Source organism: Phyllostomus hastatus, unplaced genomic scaffold (genome assembly GCF_019186645.2).
Source record: "Phyllostomus hastatus isolate PE091 unplaced genomic scaffold, TTU_PhHast_1.1 phas_contig_34, whole genome shotgun sequence".
In the NCBI taxonomy this organism is placed as follows: domain Eukaryota; kingdom Metazoa; phylum Chordata; class Mammalia; order Chiroptera; family Phyllostomidae; genus Phyllostomus; species Phyllostomus hastatus.
The window spans coordinates 66,653,964-66,677,181 of record NW_025333857.1 but is presented as its reverse complement, the minus strand read 5'-3'; the positions used below and the strand labels follow the sequence as shown (position 1 = coordinate 66,677,181).

The 23,218-nt window shown below is 41.3% G+C and overlaps 1 protein-coding gene across 3 annotated transcripts in view; it reads right to left on the bottom strand.

Moving 5' to 3' along the window:
* Positions 1-186: 186 nt before the first annotated feature.
* Positions 187-23,218, bottom strand: part of CNTRL (centriolin) — an 80,458-nt gene continuing 57,426 nt past the window's right edge. For all 3 annotated transcript variants that reach the window (XM_045840412.1, XM_045840413.1, XM_045840414.1), the window contains 20 exons: positions 22,710-22,915; positions 20,471-20,663; positions 18,129-18,259; positions 17,861-18,001; positions 17,638-17,764; positions 16,691-16,855; positions 15,778-15,937; positions 14,601-14,716; positions 14,301-14,518; positions 12,099-12,256; positions 10,791-10,864; positions 9,193-9,381; positions 8,003-8,228; positions 6,460-6,665; positions 5,335-5,475; positions 3,749-4,021; positions 3,512-3,574; positions 2,202-2,408; positions 882-968; positions 187-636 (listed from right to left, as the gene is read on the bottom strand). In XM_045840412.1, coding sequence (XP_045696368.1) covers positions 909-968; positions 2,202-2,408; positions 3,512-3,574; positions 3,749-4,021; positions 5,335-5,475; positions 6,460-6,665; positions 8,003-8,228; positions 9,193-9,381; positions 10,791-10,864; positions 12,099-12,256; positions 14,301-14,518; positions 14,601-14,716; positions 15,778-15,937; positions 16,691-16,855; positions 17,638-17,764; positions 17,861-18,001; positions 18,129-18,259; positions 20,471-20,663; positions 22,710-22,915 — 3,054 coding nt within the window. In that variant the 3' untranslated portion in view covers positions 187-636; positions 882-908. The remainder of the gene's footprint in view (positions 637-881; positions 969-2,201; positions 2,409-3,511; positions 3,575-3,748; positions 4,022-5,334; positions 5,476-6,459; positions 6,666-8,002; positions 8,229-9,192; positions 9,382-10,790; positions 10,865-12,098; positions 12,257-14,300; positions 14,519-14,600; positions 14,717-15,777; positions 15,938-16,690; positions 16,856-17,637; positions 17,765-17,860; positions 18,002-18,128; positions 18,260-20,470; positions 20,664-22,709; positions 22,916-23,218) is intronic.

Here is a 23,218-nt window from a genome sequence, read left to right as displayed (position 1 = left end):
AAATGTAATAGTTTTATAATAGATATTTCCTAAGAGAAATATATTCTTTGATAGCTACAATATACTTCAACCTCCAGCCAAAGGATGGAAAACCATTTGAAAGATTGCCATTTCTTAGAATTAAGGTAATAATATGATGGCTCTACTGTAGATCTCTGAAATGTGAAGTCAGAAGGCAGCCTCAAATTTATTTTACCTTTTATTTTCATAGGAAAATAGATTTTAAGCAAATCCAAAAATAACTTTTGACACTTATAAATGAAGAGGGGCCTAAGTACGTATATTTGTTCTTTGTAACTATAGACTTTAACAGTTGACAGATTCAAATTTGTAGTTACGTTCATCATTGGTTTTATAAAAACACATTTCAAAGATTTAAAAAAATGCTCGCCATCTAGTACCCTGGTTTAAATTGTATATAGCTATTCCCATATGTACAAATGATTTACAAAAAATCCCTGGCCTTAATGGTACAAATAAGATAAACTACAGTGAAGTTTCAGCATCTGAAATCACTGGATCTTGATAAACCAAATGGCATCCCAACTCTGAAGTTCATGAGGTAGTGGAGAAGGTCTTTCCTCATAATATTTATGCAAGACAATATTCCTCATCTGGCTGAACCATTTTTTCTCCCTATAGTAAGACAAAGAAAGAAAGGATAAATTCTTCCAACAGTAAAAACAGGTCTTAACAACTAGCAAGACAGTAATAGGTAAAACTATATTTGAGTACCTCTTTGGAAAAATGTTCTAAGATGAACCACTATAAAATTATCTGAGAAGAAAGTTAAAAGATACTTTTCCTAAGACGATGATAAACTACAATTCAAGATCTTCCAATTGAAAGTGCTCGTTAAAAGAACTACTTGCAACAGGTACCCTGTGAGCAGGAAGCTGGGAATGGCATCAGTGTCGGTAACTGTCTCGTGATTTTGACGGACCTTGTAGAACTTGGTGGAAGGAGCTCTGAAAAGGGAGATAAAGTATCAGGCTCAGAAGCTAGCCCCCTAGCTCCAGTGTAGTAGAGGCTTTTGTCTCAGAGACCTGGATTACTATCCCAGATTGCAAAATAATGTTAACAATCTTTTCCCTATCCATTGTGCCTCTAACCCTCCTTACCCTCTTGAATTTAGAGCACCAGAACTCTTCTGGCTGCCACCGCCAACTGATCATTGAACCTGGCTCCCGAACCCCTACACATACATCTCCCACTGCTGGAGGCAGGCAGTCTTATCTCCAAAGCCACCTGACACCCTCTTCCTTAAGGTACACCGTGAGACCCATGATGGTTTGGGCCTGTACCTGACTTGGGTCCTACCACAGAAGGTTGCAAAGTAATCATACTTAAATCTTGGCTCTGCTGCTAATCAGCTGGTGCCTATTAAAGAGGCAACTGTCCCTGAATGTTCCTTGTGGCTCAACCATTGCATACACTGCTCTGGTAAAGACAGGTTAGCCCCTTAGTCCTGGTTTTGTCTTCTGTGATGTTGACATCATGTTTCATCTTACACAATTTCCTTATCTGTATAAAGGGATAATCCTATCTCCCAGAATGTAAAGACTAAGAGAAAATATATGTAAAGTGTTTGGTATGTGCACACAGTAGGCACTCGAAATGGTAGCTATTACCTGTCTCTGATGGTAGTACTGTGTTACTATTTACCAACCCACGAGTGTATTTTATGTTCCTCTTTGAAGATTAACCATATCTAAGTCACTCAGGAAACCCTTGTGAAATTCAGAGTGTTTGAAAATAGACCCTGGGTTAAGAGGTCTGTGCTCAAACTTTGCTGAGGAGTAACAGTAGGCACAGTCAGCCACCTTCCCCCAGCATACGGGGGACGAACCCACTACACCCGGACTCACACTGGCCTCCAGGTCTAAACCCTGTACGAGCCAGTGGAGAAGATGGGAGTGCGGGAGCGGAGGACATCCACGGCAGAATTAAGCACGTCCCTGGCAGGTCATCCAGTCTCCAGTTCTAGTCTGTTCCCTAGGACCTCAGTTTCTACATCTACTAACCAGGCGATTGCAGTTTTTCTAGGGACCATGACAGAAACAAGTCTTAATTAGGACAAGTTTTCCAGAGATTTGAAGGTAGCATTTTTTCCTTCTGAGTCTCCTCTAGATTATATACCCCAAAGCTTTCAGGTGCTTTCCAAGTTTAGGTCAGACCCCCTGCGAAGAGCTCCTTTTTACCTGGCTTGGTCCGAGCTGACAGTCCTCTGTGAGGGAAGACGACTCCAGCTGAGACATATTGGGTGACGTGGAGTCTGCGGACGTGCTGGTGACCAGTTCCCCTAATGCATCGACTTGTCTCCTCAAGCTGTGTAAAGTGCCCTCTGTCTGCTGCTTCCCTTTGATTAACACTTCCGCTTGCTTGGACATGCAGCGTCGAAGTTGGGCCTGAAAGTGTTAAGGGTAGAATTTAGGGTTTTATACAGAAGAAATGTACCAGAACTGTATTACTCAGTAGCTTCCTCACATTTAACATTTGACAGGCAAGTCTCACTACCATAAAGTAGGGAATGGCTGCTGAAAATGCTCCTGTCCTAAAAAACTAGAAAACTAAATAAATAAAAAATAAACATCTGGAGGCGCACACTGCTGTCTGTGTATGTGAACTTCTACCGTTCTGTGTTGCCATCAACTGGGCCTTTTACTCAGCCTGTTGTCCCCACTGTAACCGTGCTGAGGACCCCTACGCCTCTGGACCCCCCATTAAATTACTGCTCCTCTCTTTTCCTTATCTGCCCAGTCTCAGAAGACTGGTTTATACCTGATGTCTTTACTGTCTCCCGCAGTGGCTTTACTCCTCAAGCCCAGACTACTTTCTGGCTTCTCAGTGCCGCACCTTTGAAATGCCGCTCTCAAAGCCTACAGGGCACCGTCCCTCAGAACTGCCTGCGCCGAGGGGAGTGAGCTCATCTGTAGCCGCTGGGGTGTGTGTCTGTTCTCCAAAGACGTGTTCCGTCTCCCCTTGTTCCACCTCACTCTCACTCTACAGCTCTTACCCCAGCCTTCAGGTCAGCACCGACCACTGAATCCTGGACTCCGCTTCTCAGCGGCCTACAGATAGACGGGCTTCCCTGGATGAGCTGCTCGGCCTTCAGACTCAACACGCTCTGAGCGACGACTTCAGGTCTGACGCCCGAGCCTGCTTTTCCTGTACTCCCAACCTTTCCCCCAGCCACTGGCCTGTGAGCTCCGTGTTATCATTCTCCATTTCCTGTCCCAAATGCTCAGTTTGTCAGTTCTCACTGAGGTGAAGCAGCATTACACAGGTTAAAGAATGCTGGGCTTAACAGCACAATTCATGGTTTTGAGTACCGTCCCTGACACTCACTATGTGACGCCAACTTCTCTGAGCGTCAACCACGTAATCCTTACAACTGCTGTGAGCACTGCAATGCAGCCAATGTGACAACAGTAGCTGAACGCAAGCAACCTCCCCCACTCTCCTCGGTATGCCAAGAAACAGGCTATATATGTATTTTGCGAAGGACAACCTTGAGTCGGTCCTCACGGTGACGCAGTTTCTCTCGCAGTGCTTCTCCCCGCCAGTGTTCATCCTTTTTCAGAGGGAAAGGGAGACATCCATCACCACACACCGCTGCCAGTAACCAACCAGCCTTTCCCTCCTCCTGTCCTCCCCACCCTCAAGTCTGACTTTCAGCTAATCCGGGCGGAGGTGGGAACCAAATTATTCTCTACATAGTCCAGAGAATAGCAGGATAAACCCTTACCATTATGTGAACCTGGGAAAAATTAGGTTTTTCTTCAAAAGGTGATGGTCTCTCACTCACGGTGAATGGAAAGTTCTCTTTCAAGCTTTCCAACCCTCCTCCTAGGTTTTCACTCCTTTCCAAAACAGCTTCCAGATCTGGGGGTAGTTCTGGAAGAAACTGATTAAGATTCTTTAGGCTGGTTCTGATTTCATCTTTCACCTCGGATTTCAGCGTCCTCATTGCTTCACTGATTTCCATTTGTCTTCTCTCCAAGTCGTTTTGGTTTGCCATCTGAAGAGTGAGAGTCACAGGCTACTGGTGAAGTTTGGGACTGACTTGGAATTGAACTGTTTAATATGTCATGTATTTCAAGATCTACAAACGCCTGAAGGTTGTGGTTTTTCAACTACTGAAGCACCTGTAAGCTGCCGAGGAAACACTTCCACTGCCCTTTTGAGTGCAGTGACTGCCACTTGGATGAGCACGGGCACGGCGCTCGTTGACAGTGTGGCACTCGCAGGAGTCAGTCTCTGCATGACTCCTGAGAGTGCCACACTGAGAGTGAGGCAGCAGGTTTCAGCCTCACTGCCAGTAAACTTGGCCACACGAGCTATCGCAAGTTCGCTAACTTCTGCTGAGCCTGCTACCTCATTTCTACATGAAGATGATACCTTGCATTCAAAAATGTGAGAATTAGGTGAGCATTTATATGAAACACCTCAGTGGTACCTGATAAATGACAACTAGGAGAAAAGGGCCATTTGCTGAAACATGTCGCAAGTGATCGAGATGATAAAAGTGAATGTTGCAAGGGGCCTTAGAAGTGATCTGGTTGGACGCTTTTGTTCTACAGGTGAAAAATCTGGTGGTTTGAGCAGTCTAGGGGTTTCCTCAGGTAGTACAGGCGTGTTGAATACCTGAGGCTACTCTATGTGGCTCTCTCCAAAAAAAGGTTAGTGAAGATAATATAGTCATAACCACTGTTAATTGCCCTCCCAAGCTTGCAGAGGCTTGGGGACTTGAAATACATTTTTTTCTTGAACCAAAATGGGTGACTTTAGGGGGTGGTTTAGAGACACAGATGAACTCGAACAGCCACATGGGGTTGTCCAAAGGACAAACTGTGGCAGTATCCACTGAGTGGCCACAGCAGCCCGACAAGAGTTCTGGGTGGCCCGGATGCTGACACTGGCTAAGAGACACCGGGGCCATCTAGGAGGAGACTCTCCAGGCTGAGGGGGAACTCCCCTCACACCCACTGCAGGGGGACAACAGTTCCCCCGGAGTTACTTTTTCTTGCCCGGGAGTTTGGCTCTTACAGACTTGTTTCTGACCTAAAATCGAACATTTCAATACATGTCTTTGGGACATGATAAAATTTTATGCTAAAGAAGTTCATTTTTCCCTCAAAACTAACATAAAAAGCCTGTTGAATTTAAGGACATTTTAAAAGTTTATTTTGAACAAGTACTTTTTTTAAGACTAGAAAACCAAATTTGACTTAACAGACATTCTTATAGTCAGCCTTCACAATTTCCACAAAGAAATACTCTTTTTTAAGAGCTATTAGAGAAATGAGCTCTGTCTGAGGCCCTGGGGCACACCTGTTTCTTGAGCTCCGTGTACTCGTGCTGCATCTGGTTGAGCTCCTTCATCAGGCGCCTGGCCCGTTCGTGGTTGTCCTGGGCCACCTGTTCGATTGTTGCCATTTCCTTCTGCATGCAGCTGTTCTCCTGCTTTTGCTCCTAGCACAGAAGGAGGAAAATGACTCTGGTCCAGCATATGGGGATGTCGCTGCTGGCTTACACACTCACTAGCTCTGTAACTTCATTTCCCATCTGGGCTGCAGCTTTTCTGCCTGTAAAATGCGGGTAGTTCTACCTGCCTTTTTTAAAAGCTGTGGTACAGCTGCGAGGACATACTTTCTCAGAGTCTGTTAGCCCAAAGTCTGAGTCCTAGATCTGCAACATTACTTATGATAATAAGTTACTTTCCCTTTCTGAGCTACGTTAATTATCTGTGAAGATTAAAATCTAGGTAGCTGCACATTATCTTTACAATCACGTTGCCCTATCATTAGTTGTAAGGGTATCTATCACCGTCTGGGAAACACACATGATTTAAATGTGCTCCATGCACACCACAGGGCTTCATGAACTCCCCCAGAGTCAGATAACCTATCCCCACGGCAGTCCCTATTGCTGCTTGTCTGCCTCCATCCACCATCAACTGATTTTGGATTCATCTGAGTATTACCTCCCAAAATTTATTTCAGGAATAAAAGCATGCTAAATGGGGCTTCCTGATTTTAGGATAATGATTAATTAAAGCTAACGTTGACCAGAAAGGGTAGGCTGAGAAAACTCAGTGAGCACTGACTGCAGCTGTGCAAATGTCTTCAGACACCTTCCTTCCCCAGAGCCCCTGCACCGCCTCCCCCTGGGGGAGGGTAAGCAGCGGCTCGCGAGCTGAGAGTGCTCTCTGCTGTGTGCTGACATGGTCAGTTCACAGGACCGTCTTTCCAGCCAGCCAGATGGGGCTCCTCTAGGGCTGCAGCCCAGACTCAGGCAAAATCGACCACCAGCTTCAAGAACAAATTATGCCTAAGTACACCAAAAGCAACAGTTGGGTTGACAGGTAATCTATTTCATCTACACTGAAGCAGTGTTTCAGTTTAAACATTTAAATGCATCATTTGCTCATAAACTGCCAGGGCAGCAGGTACTCACAAGAAGATTTTTCTCCAGCTGGCTCCGCTGGACCTTAAGTGCTTCCTTCAGGCTGAGAACCTGTTTCTCAGATTTCTTCCTCTCTGTCAAGAACTGGTTCCGCAAGAGGCTGAAGTCTGCCCTCATAGAGTCTGTCTCTTTCTGGAGAGCCAGCAGCTCATTTGACTTTTCCATTAATTGCTGTTCCCGTTCTGAAAGCTGTTGTTCTGAAATGAGCATTTTCAGGACTTTAGCCAGAGGTTCTGGGCTGGCTGAGGGCAGAGCTTTCCTTCCCACACGGGCAGACTGCGTATGAGGGAGGAGCGATGTGCCAGCGCCCCCCGCCCCGCTCACCGAGTCTTCCAAGTCCCCCCGGCACACCAGAGGCCCAGACAGGGTGCCTCTTGACTTAACTGGTCTTGGAGGGCCTGACTCCAAAGTGATAGCTACTGTGTCCTTTTTAAGTCTTTGACTGAAAAACAGCACCAATCCTGAGGTGCAGGGAACATGCAACAGGCTGCTGAAGTGTTTTTTATAAAGCTTGATTTTAATAAATGGAGGCACACCAGCACTTACTCCTTCCTTCACAGGAGGCGGCCCCGTGCAAAGAACACAAGATTTGGAGTGGTAGGAGCCCTATTTCCCAGGGGAGCCTCTCTCCTGGTGTTCAGTGGGCATCACGTATGCAAATACACAGTGCACAGTGAGACTCAGTGAACAATGCTCATAAATAATAGTGACAGCTAAAACAATTTTTTCTTATCACCCTCTTTAGAGTAACACCCTATCCAGGTTTCACTTTTACACCTCTGGCATTGTCATACTTCTTTTTTAAAGTTTTTTTTGTTGTTGCTGTTTCATTTTCATAATGAAATGGTTGGGTCTGGGGATATCAAGAATTCTCAGGGAAAAAGGAATAAAATAACCCTTTCAGATCCCCAAGTCCACTGAGTTTACTAGAGGTGAGGAGAGGGGACAACATTTTCTGGTCATTATTAAACCCTGCAGGAAAAAAAAATTACTGATATTAGAACAGTCATTTACCCTGGATTTCCATGTCAACTTCATCCATATACAGCTTAAGAGAGAACAAACAGACCTAAAGGCAAATACTTGTATCTTGGTATTTGTCAAATTTGGACAGAAGTAGCAGAATTAATATTGTTTCTTTCATTGGTTGAGATGAAATGGGTATTGTTTTCAAAGCTCATAAATAATGTACTTCATAGAGCACCTTTTGGCACTTCTTTGCTTTAATGTCCCACTTTCTTGGGACAGCATTCTCAAAGAAGACAATATGGTAAAGCAGAAAGGCTTACCAGTCAGTCTCAAATGCCAATAGATCAAAAGCCACCATCATACAGTCGGTCTCAAATGCCAATAGATCGAAAGCCACCATCATAAAGACAATGTATTTCCTCCCTTCTCACAGGCAGGGCTAGGGGGACCCCATCCGTACATGCTTTCCTTTCTGGACTATGTTTGGGGCCTGGATCTCATGCACACACTTTATAGGACACCGGATGATCCCCACCCCCCAAATGTGGTGTTCCAGAATACATACGGGTTTGGGAGAGTGACTTCTCCAGGGCCTCACTCCACCTTTCCTCTTCCTGCAGGGTCCTGACACGCTCTTCTGCCACCAACAGCTTTGTGAGCACTTGGTCCAGTTCGCTTTTCTTGTCTGTTAATTCATTTTCCAGCTGGTGCTGCTGCTCCTTCAGTGTCACTTTACTGGCTTCTAATTTTTTTTCTTCACTTTCTTGCTCTTTCTGGAGTTTTTGAAACATCTTAATAAAGAACAACTTTAGTTACTATCCCGTAGCAAATAGTGTCCCAGATGAGGTAACCTTCATGGACACTAGGTATATTCCAGTTCAAGAGAGAGTAAGAAACGGCCCATGTTGACAGAGTGAGCTCCTTGTACAAAGGTGACCAAGCAGGGACTTGAAAAAAGATTTGGCCAGCATCTGAGAAGGGGATTCAAGCAGCAAATGACACACAGCCATCAAGATTCTTTATAGCAAGGGTCCTCAACTCCCAGGCCATGGACCACTATTGGTCTGTGATCTGTTAGGAATCCTGGAGCACAGCAGGAGGTGAGTGGCTGGCCAGCTAGCGAAGGTTAATCTGTATTTGCAGCTGTTCCCCATCACTGCCATTACCACCTGAGCTCCGCCTCCTGTCAGATCAGCAGCGGAGGCATTAGATTCTCACAGGAGCAGGAACCCTACTGTGAACCGCGCATGCGAGGGATCTAGGCTGTGTGCTCCTTACGAGAATCCAATGCCTGACGATCTGAGGTGGAGCTGAGGCGGTGATGCCAGCACTGGGGAGCGGCTGCAAATACAGATGATCATTAGCAGAGAGGTTTGACCACACAGAGACCGTAATAAATCAACTGCTTGCAGACTCAAAACCTTATTACTGAGTGGCAAAAGACAATTAGGCTGCATCTGGTGGAAGGCTATAAAACCATTCTCCCACCAACCCAGTCCATGGAAAAACTGTCTTCCATGAAACTGGTCCCTGGTGCCAACAAGGCTGGGGACCACTGCTTTATAGGACCAATGTTCTAAGGCCATAATACTAACACCAAGAGAGAGTTGGTTGCAATATCCCCTGGTTACACAGAGCAGGTAAGGGAAGCTAGTCCCATGGGGGTACTTCTCAGCAGGATTCTGCCAGGGGGGAGAAAAGTTCACACAAGTGACAAAGTGTTTTCTGTTGTATAAAATCGTAAGTGTGTAGTACCATTTCTTGTTGGGCTAGTTTGGCTTTGTTTTCTTCAATCTCACTCTGGAGCACTTGAAGCTGCTGCTGCTTTGTCTCCCCTTCTCTCTGGCAGTCTTCGAACCGCTTTGTCCACTCACTAATGTCCCTCTGGAGCCTGGTCTGCTCACTCAGCAGTGCATCCTTGTGCTTGGTGGTGTGGAGCAGGTCCTTTAGGTGAAAGAATACACTGAAACTTCTAACAAAGCCACCCTTACTAGAAGCGGCTAGTGCCACTCCAGCATCTGCCAGGTCTAACAAAATGAGATAAAATAAAAGTTCCACATCCTTTATTATCTCAACAAACAACAAACTTATACCAAAGTACCCAGAACTCAACCACTGACCTTCTTTTTAGAACCTATAAAAATAAGATGACAGAAGCTGTCAGAACCTCAGCAAGAGATTCTGAGTTTCAGTTCTGAGCTTCAGCTGCGTTGTCACTGAGGTGGGAATAAACAATGCCCACCTCACAGGCTTGCTAAGGATATTAAGAAAAACTGTGAATTCTCATTGAAAATGAACCTAAGTCATGGTTTTGTTATCATTTGAAATATACAGGTTAAAAAACTCAGAAAACAATACATCTTTCTTCAAATTAAGCATTTTTTAAGCTACTGTATTTCTAACAACACAAAAAATATTCATGAGAATCCATGTAAGATTTTTAAAAATAGTTTGATTTTACATTTTATACATCTTAGACAGAATTCTAGAGGTAAAATGAAGAGAATTTAGATTTCTAATCAAACCCCTAATTTACATAGTACAAACTAAGGCCCAGAACTTGCCTGAGGTTCTTTGAAACCCAAAATATAACACTATTCTGCTGTGGCCAGGTGGCTCACTTGGTTGGAACATCATCCTGTGTACACACACACACATACACACACACAAACACAGTTGTAGGTTTGATTCCTGGTCAGGACACATACCTAGGTTGCTGGTTCATCCCCTGTGAGGGACCATAGGACAGGCAATCAATCGATGTTTCTCTCTCATCAATGTTTCTCTCTCTCTGTATCTCTCTGTCCCCCGCCCCCACCCCCCAAAATCAATAACGTATCCTCGAGTGAGGATTTAAAATTCATAATATATAAAACACTATTTTCACAGGACACCACCAAACTGCTTTTAAGTAGATCATCAGAAGTATAAGGGTCAAGAATCCACTCTATTCAACATCTGAGAGGACAGGGGCCTGGCTCTGGCAGCTACTCCGCAGCGCAATGAGTGATCAAATCTAAGCCCGGCCTCTCATCTGTGCCACAGACAAGAGAGGGTCTATCTGGTCCCCGAAGCCTCCACAGGGCCTGCTTAGGGGTCGGGCTCTGGTCTAGCTGTCACCTTATTTATTAATTTTGAGTAAAATGTTGTTTGAATCAAGAGTTCTAGGGCTAAGATAAATTAGAAAATCACTGTTCTGCATCAAAATTTTTGTGTATATGATGTTTGTGCTATACAAATGGCCCTATGGGACCTGATGGTGTATGAAAAGGAACCAGCCTATCTGATTGACATTTCAACTAATTGTCTGCATGCCTTCAGGATACTACTGGAAGTTCACACGTTAGGCTTACCTGTCTTGTTAGGTTCAAATGGTCTTGAACATCAGCTAGTTCTTCCTGTAGTGAGTTTAGTGCCTCTCGTTTTTCTACAGAAATAAATTTACATGTATAAGAAATACATATGTATGCATTTTCCAGATTCCCATTAGCTCCCTTCAAAAGTAGGGGAAGTGTGCCCTGGCTAGCGTAGCTCAGTGGATTGAGCACAGGCTGCGAACCAAAGCATCGCAGGTTTGATTCCCAGTCAGGGCACATGCCTGGGTTGCGGGCCACGTCCCCGGTGGGGGCCATGTGAGAGGCAACCACACATTGATTCTCTTTCTCCCTCCTTTCCCCTCTCTAAAAATAAATAAATAAAATCTTTTTTAAAAAAGTAGGGGAAGTGAATTTAAATGTATTTCTGAAAATGTGTGACTATGTCACATTATCTTTTTAAAGACCACAGAGAGAGGTACATGCACAACCCAGATCTGGGCTTGAAGCCTAGGATTTTTAAAGATCTTCATTTTCAAAACCCAACAAAAAATGTATACAGATAGTGCCTAGTGTTGATGAAGTTCATGATTTATAATCAGGTACCTTCAACGCTGCTGGTAAAAACATAAATTTGGTACACTTTCAGGAAGACAATTTGGGAATAAATTTTATATCTGTGTTTGTTTTGTCACTTACTAGCTGTGTGAACTTCAGCAAGTCTTCAGCAAGTGACAAAGAAACTCAAGTTCCCTCATTTGTAAATGGGTAAAATAAAAATGTTAGAATGGTTAAAGGAGAAAATGTATACAAAGTACTTGCATCATGTCTAAGACACAGTAAGTAATCAACAAGTATGTTATTAGCTAGAATTACCTAGTAAATTCTCCTAAATAGTAATAAATAATTATAAAGATTTGGTAATAAAGATATTATTTGCATCTTTATTTTTCTTTTTAAAGCCATATAAACAAACACATATACCCGTAGGAAAAATCTGGAAGGATATTCACCAAATTGTTAATAGGAGTTATCTCCGTGGGATGAAATAATAGTAATTTTTATTTCATCTTTCTGTTTTTAAAATTATTCTTTAAGGAATGAAAATTAGTTTTAAACAGGTTTAGATATTCATATACTATGTATTTCACCCACTTACAGTATACAATTCAGTGGCTTTCAGTATACTCTCAGTTGCACAAACATCATCACGATCTAGATTTAGAACATTTTTGTCATTTCCAAAAGAAATCCCATGCCCACTAGCATGGGTTATTCTATAAGAAGATCAGACAACTAAAGGACCACGCTAGCAGAGGGCAGAGGCTCCTGCTGTGCTGCCCCTACCTCGGAGCTGCTGCTGCGCCGCTGCCACGTCCTTCAGCAGGGAGAGCTTGTCTCGGTTCGATCGGTCTAGTTCCTGCTGCAGCCTTCTGACACCCAATTCCAGCTTCTCTAAGTTTGACTGCTCCATTTTGCTCTTTTCTTCTGTAGCTGCTAAAACCCTACCATCCAAGTAGAGAATAGACAGGCTGTCAAATACTAAATATTCAAGCACACAGAAGAGACAACGGAGGATCAGTGCTACGCTTTCACAATGCAGTTATGGGATCTGAGTGATTATAAATCTTAAAAAATCTAAGGCTCTTCAACTCATTTTCACAAGAAACCTTATTTTCAGCTTTCCAAATAGGGGACTTTTCAAAAAGTAACTCACTAAATTGAAGTTTTATAAAAATCAGGAATGAAAACATGACCGACACTAAGAATTCCCAAAATCTGAGTGAATAAAATGGATCTCTAACTTCTGGTGAGTGCAAAAACAGGCGGCACAATTGTCTGTAAAACAGCACTTGTCCGTAGACAGACGAGCATGAGCATGCACTCTTTTACACAGCTGGAAGCACCCAGTATGGACTTGGTTTGGTTTGGCTTCTTTCACTGAGAATAATTATTCTGAGGTCCAGCCACGTTATTGTATCAACTCCATCCCTTCTTATTGGAGAGTAGTAGTCCACGGTAGGGATATCCTGTAATTTGTCTCTGTTTACCAGTTGATGGACATTTAGGTTGTTTCTAGTTTTTGGCTATGGCGAATAAAAACTGCTATGAACATTAGCGTACAGCCTTTGCATGGACACAGCTTTCGTGTCTCCTGAGTAAATATGTAAGAGTGGAATTGCTAGACCTTCCGGTAGGTACATGTTTGAATTGTTTTTGTTTGAATTTTTAAGTAACTGCCAAACTATTTTCCAAGGCAGTCTTAGGAACACTTTACACTCCCACTAATCATACGTGCAAGTTCCTTGCTAACATTCGGATGGTCAGTCTTTAGTTTTAGCCATTCTAACAGGTGTGTGATGAAATCTCATTGTGGTTTTAATTGCATTTTCCTAATGGTCCATGATGCTGCACATCTTTTTATGTGCTTATTTGCCATTCATGTATCTCCTGAAGTGAACTGTCTATTCAAATCTTCTGCCCACTGGGAAAATTAGATTGTTCATTTTCTTACTTGAATTTTGAGTGTTCTTTATATATGTATATTCTGGGTGCAAGTCTTTTATAAGGTACGTGGTTGCAGTCTCTTACATGTCTTTTCATTATCTTAACAGTGTCTTTTGAGGTTTTAAATTCTGATAAGTCCAATTTTATCAATTTATTCTTTTATGGATTATGCTTTTGGTCTTATAGGTAAAAAAAAAAAAATGCCTAACCCAAGGTCACGAAAGGTTTCTTCCTAGGGGTTTTATGCTTACGGTTTGCATTTATGGTCCATTTTGGGTTAATTTTCATATATAGTGTGGGGTATGGATTGAGGTTCTTGTTTTTTCTTCTTTGGTTTTGGATATTCACTTGTTTCAGAAACATTTTTTGAAAAGACCCTCTTTTCTCTACTGAAAAAGATGTGTTTGCATCTTTGTCGAAATCAGCTGTCCACATACTAAAAGTGGGTTTATTTCTGGACTTTCTGTACTGTTCCACTGATGTGTGTGTCCATCTTTACAGCAGTGCTATGGTGTCTCGGTTGCCACAGCTGTACACTGAGTCTTGAAACCAGGCGGTGTTAGCCCTAAACTCTTGTTCTTCTTTTTCAAAGTTCTTTCAGTGTCATAGCTAAAGTGTTTAGATTTTATTCTAGGTCCTTTGCATTTCCATATAAATTTTAGAACCTGACTGTCAATTTCTATTTAAAAAGCCTGTTGGGATTTTGATTGTAATTGTTTTGAATCTATAGATCAATCTGAGAAGAACTGAACTGTAACAATATTGTCTACACCCACAGACAAGGTGTATTTCTCCATTTGTATCTTCCAACATATTATTTTACTTAAAAAAAATACACATACAAAACAGGTTATTTAAGAAAATGTGTTGGGGAAAAAAACATAAAAGGAAATGTACCCAAAAATGCTACCGGTGATTTTTATTGTGATACTGAGACTGTTTTTCCCCCCTTTTCTCTATTTTCCAAATTTTTATAGTGTGTTTATAAATGTTCTAGCTTTCGAGAAGTGAACTTGAAAACTTATTTGTTCCTGCTCTCACCGTTTGGTTTGTGCCACCTTCTTTTCCCAGCTGTCACATTCCTCTTTGAGATCTTGCTTTTCTTTGCACAGAGACTCAACACATGATTGTGACGCTCGGGTCTCAGCAGTGATTCGCTCTATTTCCCGCCTGTCCCTCTCGAGGAGCTGCTTCTGCCACTCCGTTTCCCCCTTCTGTCGCAGGGCTGCCTGCTGCAAATTCTCTAACTCCAGTTTTGCCTGAATCAGATAAAAGGTGACTCAAACACGCTGAAAGACAAAGACTGCAGTTTGGTATGGGTAAAGTGGCTTTGTTTATTACCTCCAGCATTTCAACCCGAGTCTTCTCTAACTCAGACATTTTTTGGTCATGCTGTAGCTTCAAGCCTTGTAGCTCATTGTTTTCAAGTTGCAACATGTCCAGAATATTCTTTAGTTCTAACAGAAAGAAAGCATGGTTCATGCTATTAAATGAACTTGGAAACGTTTATAAAATGAAACAGAACATAATTCTATTGACCTATACAAGAAACAACAGATAAAACATACTTGTTGTGCTGAAATAAGGGAGTTAATTAATTGTATTCTTAATGAAAAAAATCCTTTAAAAGTATTGCTAAGCATTAATTTTAACATTTTAACAAAAACATTAATAGAGATCTAGTTCTAAAAGCATTTACCCCACCTGAAAGAATTTTAATCAAAATAAATAGGAAAAACTTTAAAATATGTAAGTCAAGATTTACATAACAATTTTTTGTTCTCTGAAACATAGATTTTTAAATAGTAACTTTTTTTCTGATTATAAAAATATTTGCTAACTACAGAAAATTTGAAAAAAGTATAAAAGAAAAAAACATAATTATCCCACCATCTATTGCAATCACAGTGCGATGTACTTCCAGAGTACATGTACACACACATGCATATATTTTTAAATGAATTTGGATAAGACTCTGTTTTCAGTTTTCATCTATTCACTCTCCTCATCAGCATTTTTGCATGTGATTCAATTTTTAAAATATGGCTTTTAAGTTGGTCATTTGCTTCTAAATTTTGCTTCAAGTAACCAACTTGAGCAGCTTGATTTGTGAAACAAGGAAATACAGGCTTCTCTTAAAAAATACTCCTGTGGTGTGCATGTATGTTTGCTTTCTCTAGACAACCAGAAATGGCTAAGTGTTTCAATAGGGGTGAATTTTACAAGTCCTGAAACACTGGGAGAATGTTCCAATTTATACTTCATTAAGTAAGTGCTCTTCTTTCATCACTCCTGGGTCAGCAATGAATATGATTAGTCTGCTTTTAAATAAACCTTATCAATTTAAATGGCAGAAAATATCATATTCCCTCTAAAATGTTTTTCTTTGCTTATTAGTAGTAAGGTTAAACTTTAAAATTAAACAAGCTTATTTGACAATTTGGTATTTTTTTCTGTGACCTGGAATACAGACATTTCCAACCTGAGACTTTATACGACTGTCTTCCTTTAAACTTACCAATTTTATGTTTAGACATTTGCCCTAAAACTACCTGAAGATTTTCTTCTTCTTTTTCAATTTCCTGCTTTATGAGAGTAAGTTGAGTTTTTTTTTCACTAATCTGCACATTCAGTTCTCCTTTCTGAAAACTCAGTTCTTCCAGAAGAGATTTTACTTCCTGTGTGAAAATAAATAAATAAAAGTCACCCCCCCTTCACAAAATCATGGATGAGAATTACTTTAGTATCAGTTCTGTTATTAATTGTCTCATTTTATAGAAATTCTACTTTGGAAACAAGCTCATTTTTGCCTTTTATGTCAAGAACAGCACTGTATTTTACACTAACATATTTCTGTATAATAGAAGTAAGAAAGTAATGTGCTACCTTCAGTTAAAATGTGTATGTAATATTTGCCATGTGCAAGGCAATGTGTTGTAGAGAACACGGCTAATTCAGGTGTACCTCCTACCCTCAAGAGGCGGCTTAGTGCCTTGTGGGGAAGTGAGGCTGGGAACATAAACATGATCAGGAAAGGCTAAGATACCTAGGAAATATGCAGAGTGCTGCTAAACTCAGAAGACAGAGAAAGTCCTTTCAGGATAAAGGGAAAGTCTGGGAAGTATTAGTGGTATGAACATGGACCATGAAAAATGGGTAGGATCTGGACAGTCTCAGAGAGGGAATTCCTGGAGAAGAAGTGGTGTGAGAAAGGCAGAGGCAGAAAACCTTGGGCACGTCAAGAAAATGTTATTGGGATAGCTACACATAACAGCCACAGCATGGTTATATAATATACCACCGAACAGATGTTACAGAGGAGTCAAGATTCAGGAATTTGTATTTGCATTTGGGGTGGAACCAATGAAAATGTTTCAAAATAAACCTACAGCACTATCCTGACTCTTAAGAAAATCCACTGAAAAACGTACCCTAATATGACTGCACTTCTCAGCTACCTCAGTTTCGCCCAGACTCAGAGCTTCCTGGAGGTCAGCTTTGGCCTGGACCATGCTTTCCTGGAGTAGGTGCAGCTCCTCCTTTTTATGCCCTAACTGCCTGTCCAATACCGCCATCTCCTGCTGCCGAGCCGTCACCTGCATTGAAGAAAAGGGAAGCACAACGAGCTTGACAAAGGCGACACAGCCTTCGTGCTGAGATGGAGTGTCTAGTCTCTGGAGGTTGTGGGAGAAGTTAGGAGCTAGCCTAATGCTACTTATCCTAGCTGCAAGAGTCAGAAAGGCTGGGCTGGGGATACAGGCATGAAATGCCTAATAAAGACCTTGAGCTCACGTAAGTAAAATAACTCAAATTACACTAAAAACAAAAATAGGGTGATAACGATCCCTGAGGTTACAGCTGTCAAAGAACTTTCCTATCTATACCTTATTCCATTTGATAACTACATTTGGCAATGGAGGTTAGGCAGGGATTTAAAAAGTTTATTCATTTTGTAAATTTAAAAATTATTTACAATTTTAAAAGTAACATTTGTTTACAGAAAAATGCAAAAATGGAAAAGAGAGAAAGTAGAAAAATCTTCATAATCACTCCTTATCGGATGACCACTTTTATACTTTGGTATAAACATATAAACATAAGTAAGTGTTCATAAACACATTTAACATAAATGATCTGAGGATATCTTGTTCTGAGACTCACTTCTTTTACTCATTAATATATTTTATTGAGCTGGGATTAAAGTTTGGGTGGACTCTACTCTTACTCACTAGGATACATAGCCTCATTTGTGCTTTAAACCTTTTTTTATATTTTCCAGTCTTTTCAATAATCAGACATGTATTACTTTCTATACTCATGAAAAAATGTAGGTTTCAAAGCAACATGAACTGTTTTTTCAAGGCATTTGTTGCCATACCTGGCTTTTCAGCTTCTCTAGCTCGGCTCTCTTGGCCTGCAGGAGGGTCTCCGACTCTTTAAGGACCTGCAGGTGATGATCCTCATTGCGTTCTGCAGTCTCGATGTCTTTTTGTAGTTTCTGTAGCCTGTAAAGCACACAGTTAATAGAGCAGATCCAAGTGCAGACTGATCCCCACCCAAGCACAAGCCCCTTGAAGCCCTATGGAGGCCACAGTACTTACTCCTCAGTCAGTTTTTCCTTCTTCTTGTTTAGACACTGGAAGTCTGAGTCTTTTGCTGCAACAACTCTGCTTATTTCTTTCAGGATTTCTTCTTGTTCAATTTTGTGCTGCTCCAAATCCTTTGTGTCATCCTGGATCAATCTAAAACATCGCTTTATTCCCTTAGACTGAACATGCACAATTTATCATAAAGCAATTATTATCCTCTTAGAACTAAACTTCCCGTTCATCTCACCGAACATATCAACAGCTGAGGGATTCCACCTACCTGAGTTGCTGGTTGGCTTTGACAAGGTTAATAGCAGTTTCCTGAGCTCTCCTTTCTAATTCCTCAGCGTCTTTTTCGGTTTGCAATAAATTTCTCTTGGCATCGGTGAACTTTTCCACAGCATTTTTTGTCTAGAAAAGAAACTGTCATTACAAGCAATTCAGCTACAGTACTCCCTCACAGCTATTGGTAGCATAAATTGGATAACTCTTGTAAAGCAAAGCAATACAGAAATACTTTTAAAAACGTTCATTCACTTTGATGCTCCAATTCTCAGGAAAGAATTCAGAAATAAAGAACTACCACACAGACATGCTCAATGTATATTGAGATAATGTAAGAGCGCAAATAATAGATTCAACAAGTGATAATGTATCAACACAATGGAATACTGTGCAGCCTTTAAAATAGGATGACAATGTAGAAACATGGAAGAATGTTAATGATATTATGTTGACTGAAAAAGATAAATTTAAAATGGTACAAGTGCTATAGGAGCAACTATGTAAAACTACGTATATCTGTGTCAACAAGGACAGAAAAACTATGCAAAAGTAAAACTAATCATTTGAGGGTGGTGAAAATGGATGCTCTTATTTAAGAAATAATCTATAATATTACCACGTTATTTTTTTCAACTAGCAATATCTACCTAATTAAGTGGCAGTGAAGTGACTTTACTAATATTCCTCCGCATAGAGGATATGGCTGTACTCCAGCTATTTTCATGTTAAGTAAAACCTCATTAATCTGAAGATGATTTAATTATGGCTGAGAAACACAAATATTAGATACTTTTGAAATATTTCAAAATATTCCTATACAAGATTTGGCAAAAGCAGTAATTTTTTTTTATCAACTTGGTTTCTCTTTGGTTCTAAAAATAAAAGGCTTAAAACAATGTTGTCGAAGGCCCCAAAACAGAGTGTGGCCTGTACAACACTTAGTTGAGCAGTGTGACTCACCATCAGCCAAAAACCTCAAGTTCTGCAGTTGCACTAAATCAGAGGCGTCTGTATGTTAAACTGGTCTTTAAATATCCTGTGTGAATGCAAAGGGCTAGCAAGCTCTTAAAGAGCCACAGATAATTCACTGAACTTCTTCCCATCTCACATGGCTGGTTTCTGTCTGTTTCATCGTAAAGCACTGGACAACACTCACTCCGTATCCCAGAATGCCCTATTGCCAAGTGTTTTTTTGTCTCCTGTGTCAGGTTCTAATGTGTCTGGCACATTCCTTACAAAATGTAGCACTTTCTCCCTTCCTCTTCCTCCTTAGCAAGCTGCTTCCCTGAGTCATTTTTGGAGGATGAAGGGAGAAGAGCTTATTAACCTTGGTTCACTTACTATCTCTATCTCTGCCCTCAACCGGAATCATCAATTTTCTTTCATATACCAGTGACATATTTTGCTCTAATCCTGCTCACACCTGTTTTCTCTCACAGTCATCTAACATGCGACAGGAGGGGGAAAGGATCATCTGAAAAGAGATGAGGATACTTTTCCATTCTTATTAAAACCATTGCTCAAAGGATTTCTTTAATAGGTACTTCACGTCAGTTCTTGGGTTATAGATTTCTACTCTTTACATCAATCCATGTTTAAATGACAATATAAAAATAATAAGCAGTTCCGGAGGTTGCTCCATGCAGGTATGGAACTTTATCCTGGAATTCTCATCTAACTAAAAAAACCTCTCTTGGTGGGGCAGAACTGTGTGTAACCCTGGACCAGCCTTTCTGAGATAGTTCTGTGAACTGAGCTAACAACCATCTTACAGGGATGCCAGGAAGGTAAGATGAAGTGATTTTTATAAAACAGCCAATGTGTGGTAAAAGGCAGCTCCTTTTCCTCCCTGACTTCCTTCTGTGTTGCAGTCTCAAGACTATTATTATCTCAGACCCAAAAATACTTGATTTTATATCCTTATCAACATAGAGAACAAAGTAAGACTAGGAGTCCTGTAAGGTCTACTGTTGCTTTGTAAGATTGTAAGATTGATCTATTTAATAAATACAGATATCAAAGACCAAATAAAAAGAGACCCACATAAGATAAGGAAGTGGCATGTGTTAGGAACTAGCGACTTCAGGAGCTTTAAATATGCTATTTCATTTAGTTAATACTAAACAGCCCAGGTATTCTTAGCCTGACCTATGAGTGAGGAAAGCAAAGCTCAGGGACTTAATGACTTGCCCAAGTTCTCACAGCTCCTTAACTAGCAGCATCCAGCCTGAAACACGGCTGTCTAGCTTGGGCAACAGTACTCTTAACACATTTTCTTTCCAACCCTTCATGCTGACAACAGAAAGCTGTCTCACCCCAAACCACAAGTGAACGTACTTTCTCTTCTGTGCATGAAAGTTCACTCTCAGCTTCTGCCAGCAGTCGGTCAGCTTCCCTGAGTTCTATTCGACGTTTCAGAAGGGTTTTCTCAATGCACTCAATTTCACCTACAATATCTTCATGGTGTTGGAATGATTTTTCTATTTCCAGTTCATTTATATGACTCTCCACATTTCCATCAATGAAGTCTCTAAAAAAATAAAATTAAAAAAAAAAAAACACACATTATGAGATTTTAAATATTACAATATGGACACTTACAGCCTAAACCAATGTTAGTATTTGTAGTCTTCAGTGGTATAAAAATAAAACAAACAACTAACACAATGATCATCCATTACCTCAAAATTATCCTTCAAGACCTAGTTCACCAGCTGCCCCAAAGACTACCTAATTTTGTTCTGCCAGAGTAAAATTATGGTGATGCTATCTGACAAATCAAAAAGCATGATACAGGGTTCAGTAATTCAAGACTATCATGTCAAAATTACTTGAAAGTGAGACCATCTATAGCAGAAAAACATAAAAGTAAATGCAGCAACATATTAACAGATTATCTTGAAATGAATGCATACAATGGTTTTTACTTTGTCCTTTGCATTTTTATGTTATCAAATTCTCTAAAATGATTATTTATATTATACTTTTATACCTGTGAAAAGCAGTAAATGGAGATGGAAGCCCTACCACACTCCTCAAACCACAATCTGCCCACCCCCACCCTGGCAGGTGTGGCTCAGTTGGTTGGAGCATCATCCTGTGACTGAAAGATGGTGGGTTCAGTTCCTGGTCAGGGCACATGCCTAGGGTGCGGGTTCAATCCCTGGTCTGGGTGAATACAATTCCTGATCCAGGTGCATATATATGATCCCCAGTCCGGGCACATATGAAAGGCAACTAATGAATGTTTCTCTCTCTCTCTCTCCCTCCCTCCTTCCCTGAGAGCAATGAAAAAAAATGTCCCCAGGTGAGGATCCAAACAAACAAAAAACCACCCTCCCACATATACACCTACAAAAATAATAGATATAACCAACCCCTGAACCCTCAAACATCTAGTCCCAAGGTTCTTGCTTTTCCCTACAAGGTCCACTACAAGGCAGAGACCTGGCTCCCTCACTCCCCTGTGTGTTCTCCACAGGTCTCCCCCCAGCCCTGGTGCTTAGGCCAGTCTGGCTTAAATGACAAAAGCAAGGTAAGTGTCATAATTCATGGAGTACTGCAGAAGATGGGATTCTACGTAAGTGACCCATTTAGCAGATAGTGCATTCATTCACAGACCCTATGCCAGGTGCTGTGGAATGGAGAGGGAGGCCCAGCTACTGCCCTCCTGGGCTCCTTAAAACGTGTTGTGAACAGTACTATGCCTAAGGGTGCTCACCCCAAATTGTGAGAGCCTGAGATGAGAAAGACTTTGTGTAAAAGGGGATCTCTGCTCTTTGTCTTGAAAGACAGGCTGGAGTTAGGCAGGGGAGTAAGGAAGCTATTCTGGGCACAGGATGGTATGTGCGACAGTGGGAGGCAGAAGAAAACGTACTGCTTGGGGAAACCACAGCAAAGTAAGGAGAGCCATACCGAATACTGTGGGAGAGCAGGATAAAAAAGGCAGGCAGGGCTCAGATCTTGGGTGGTAGGTATATTCTGATGGGACTGAGAGTCACATAGGAGGAGGCCCTGTGAGATTTGCAGCCAAGCTGACAGGAGTTTAGACTAGATGAAGGCCAGCGTGGAAGCCACTGCAATGACCTAAGGTGAGAATGAATACAGGCCAGTGCAGTGGAGATGAAAGCAGGGACCAGAGTGATGGCTCTTTGAGTAGAACCAGTAGAGCTGGGAGATTAGCTAGATGCCTGGGGGAGTGAGGGGAAGGGAGATATAGGTGACGCCTGGCATGTTTTTAGTTAGGGTAACTGGGGAGGGGGGAGGGCTGTACCATTCTCCATGAGGGACGACAAGAAGAGCTGATTCAGATTATTGGCTAAAAGAATTTAGGCTTACAGTGTCCAATATGGTGATCGCCATGTGGATATTACATTAATTTAAATTAAATTCTGTTCCTTAGTTCCACTAGCCAGATCTCAAGTGCTCAATAGCCACATGTGGCTTGTGGTTACTGCTTTGAACAGTTCAGATCTAGACTATTTTCAAGTTCTATTGGACAACACTGATTTAGATGAACTTAATGGACAAATATTATATTCATCTGAATTATAAAACTGAAATGGCTAATAATTACTTTCGCTGTTGATGCTTCTGGATAGTTCTATGTAATTCTTGTACTTCATGCTCTAAGTCTTTCTTCTCTTGCAAGAGACCATCAATATTACGATGCAGTTCTTCCATTTCTTTCTCAGGCTGCCGCTTGGATACTCTCATCCACTGTTCCCATTTCTTTGATTTTAAATTCTGTGTTATGTCTTCTAATCTAGAAACTTCACTCTCCTGAATAAAGAAGAAAAATGCAATACTGAAACATCACATGATGTTTTCCTTCTTTCCTGCCAAAAGCTGAGATTAACTGTGGTTAAAGTGGTTATGTTTGACCTGAAAATGGTGGTAGTTTTTAAGGCTTCAGTATACAAAGGAAAATTAAGTCAATTTTTTCACACACCATAGTTGAAATGGGAGGATTAATAAAGCTTTTAACTCTTCCATCAGTCCAACTATGGCTGACAAACATTCACCAAGTCCCTCGGGTGGACAATCTCTGCCTCCAGAGCTCAGCGTCTCGAAGAAGAGACACAC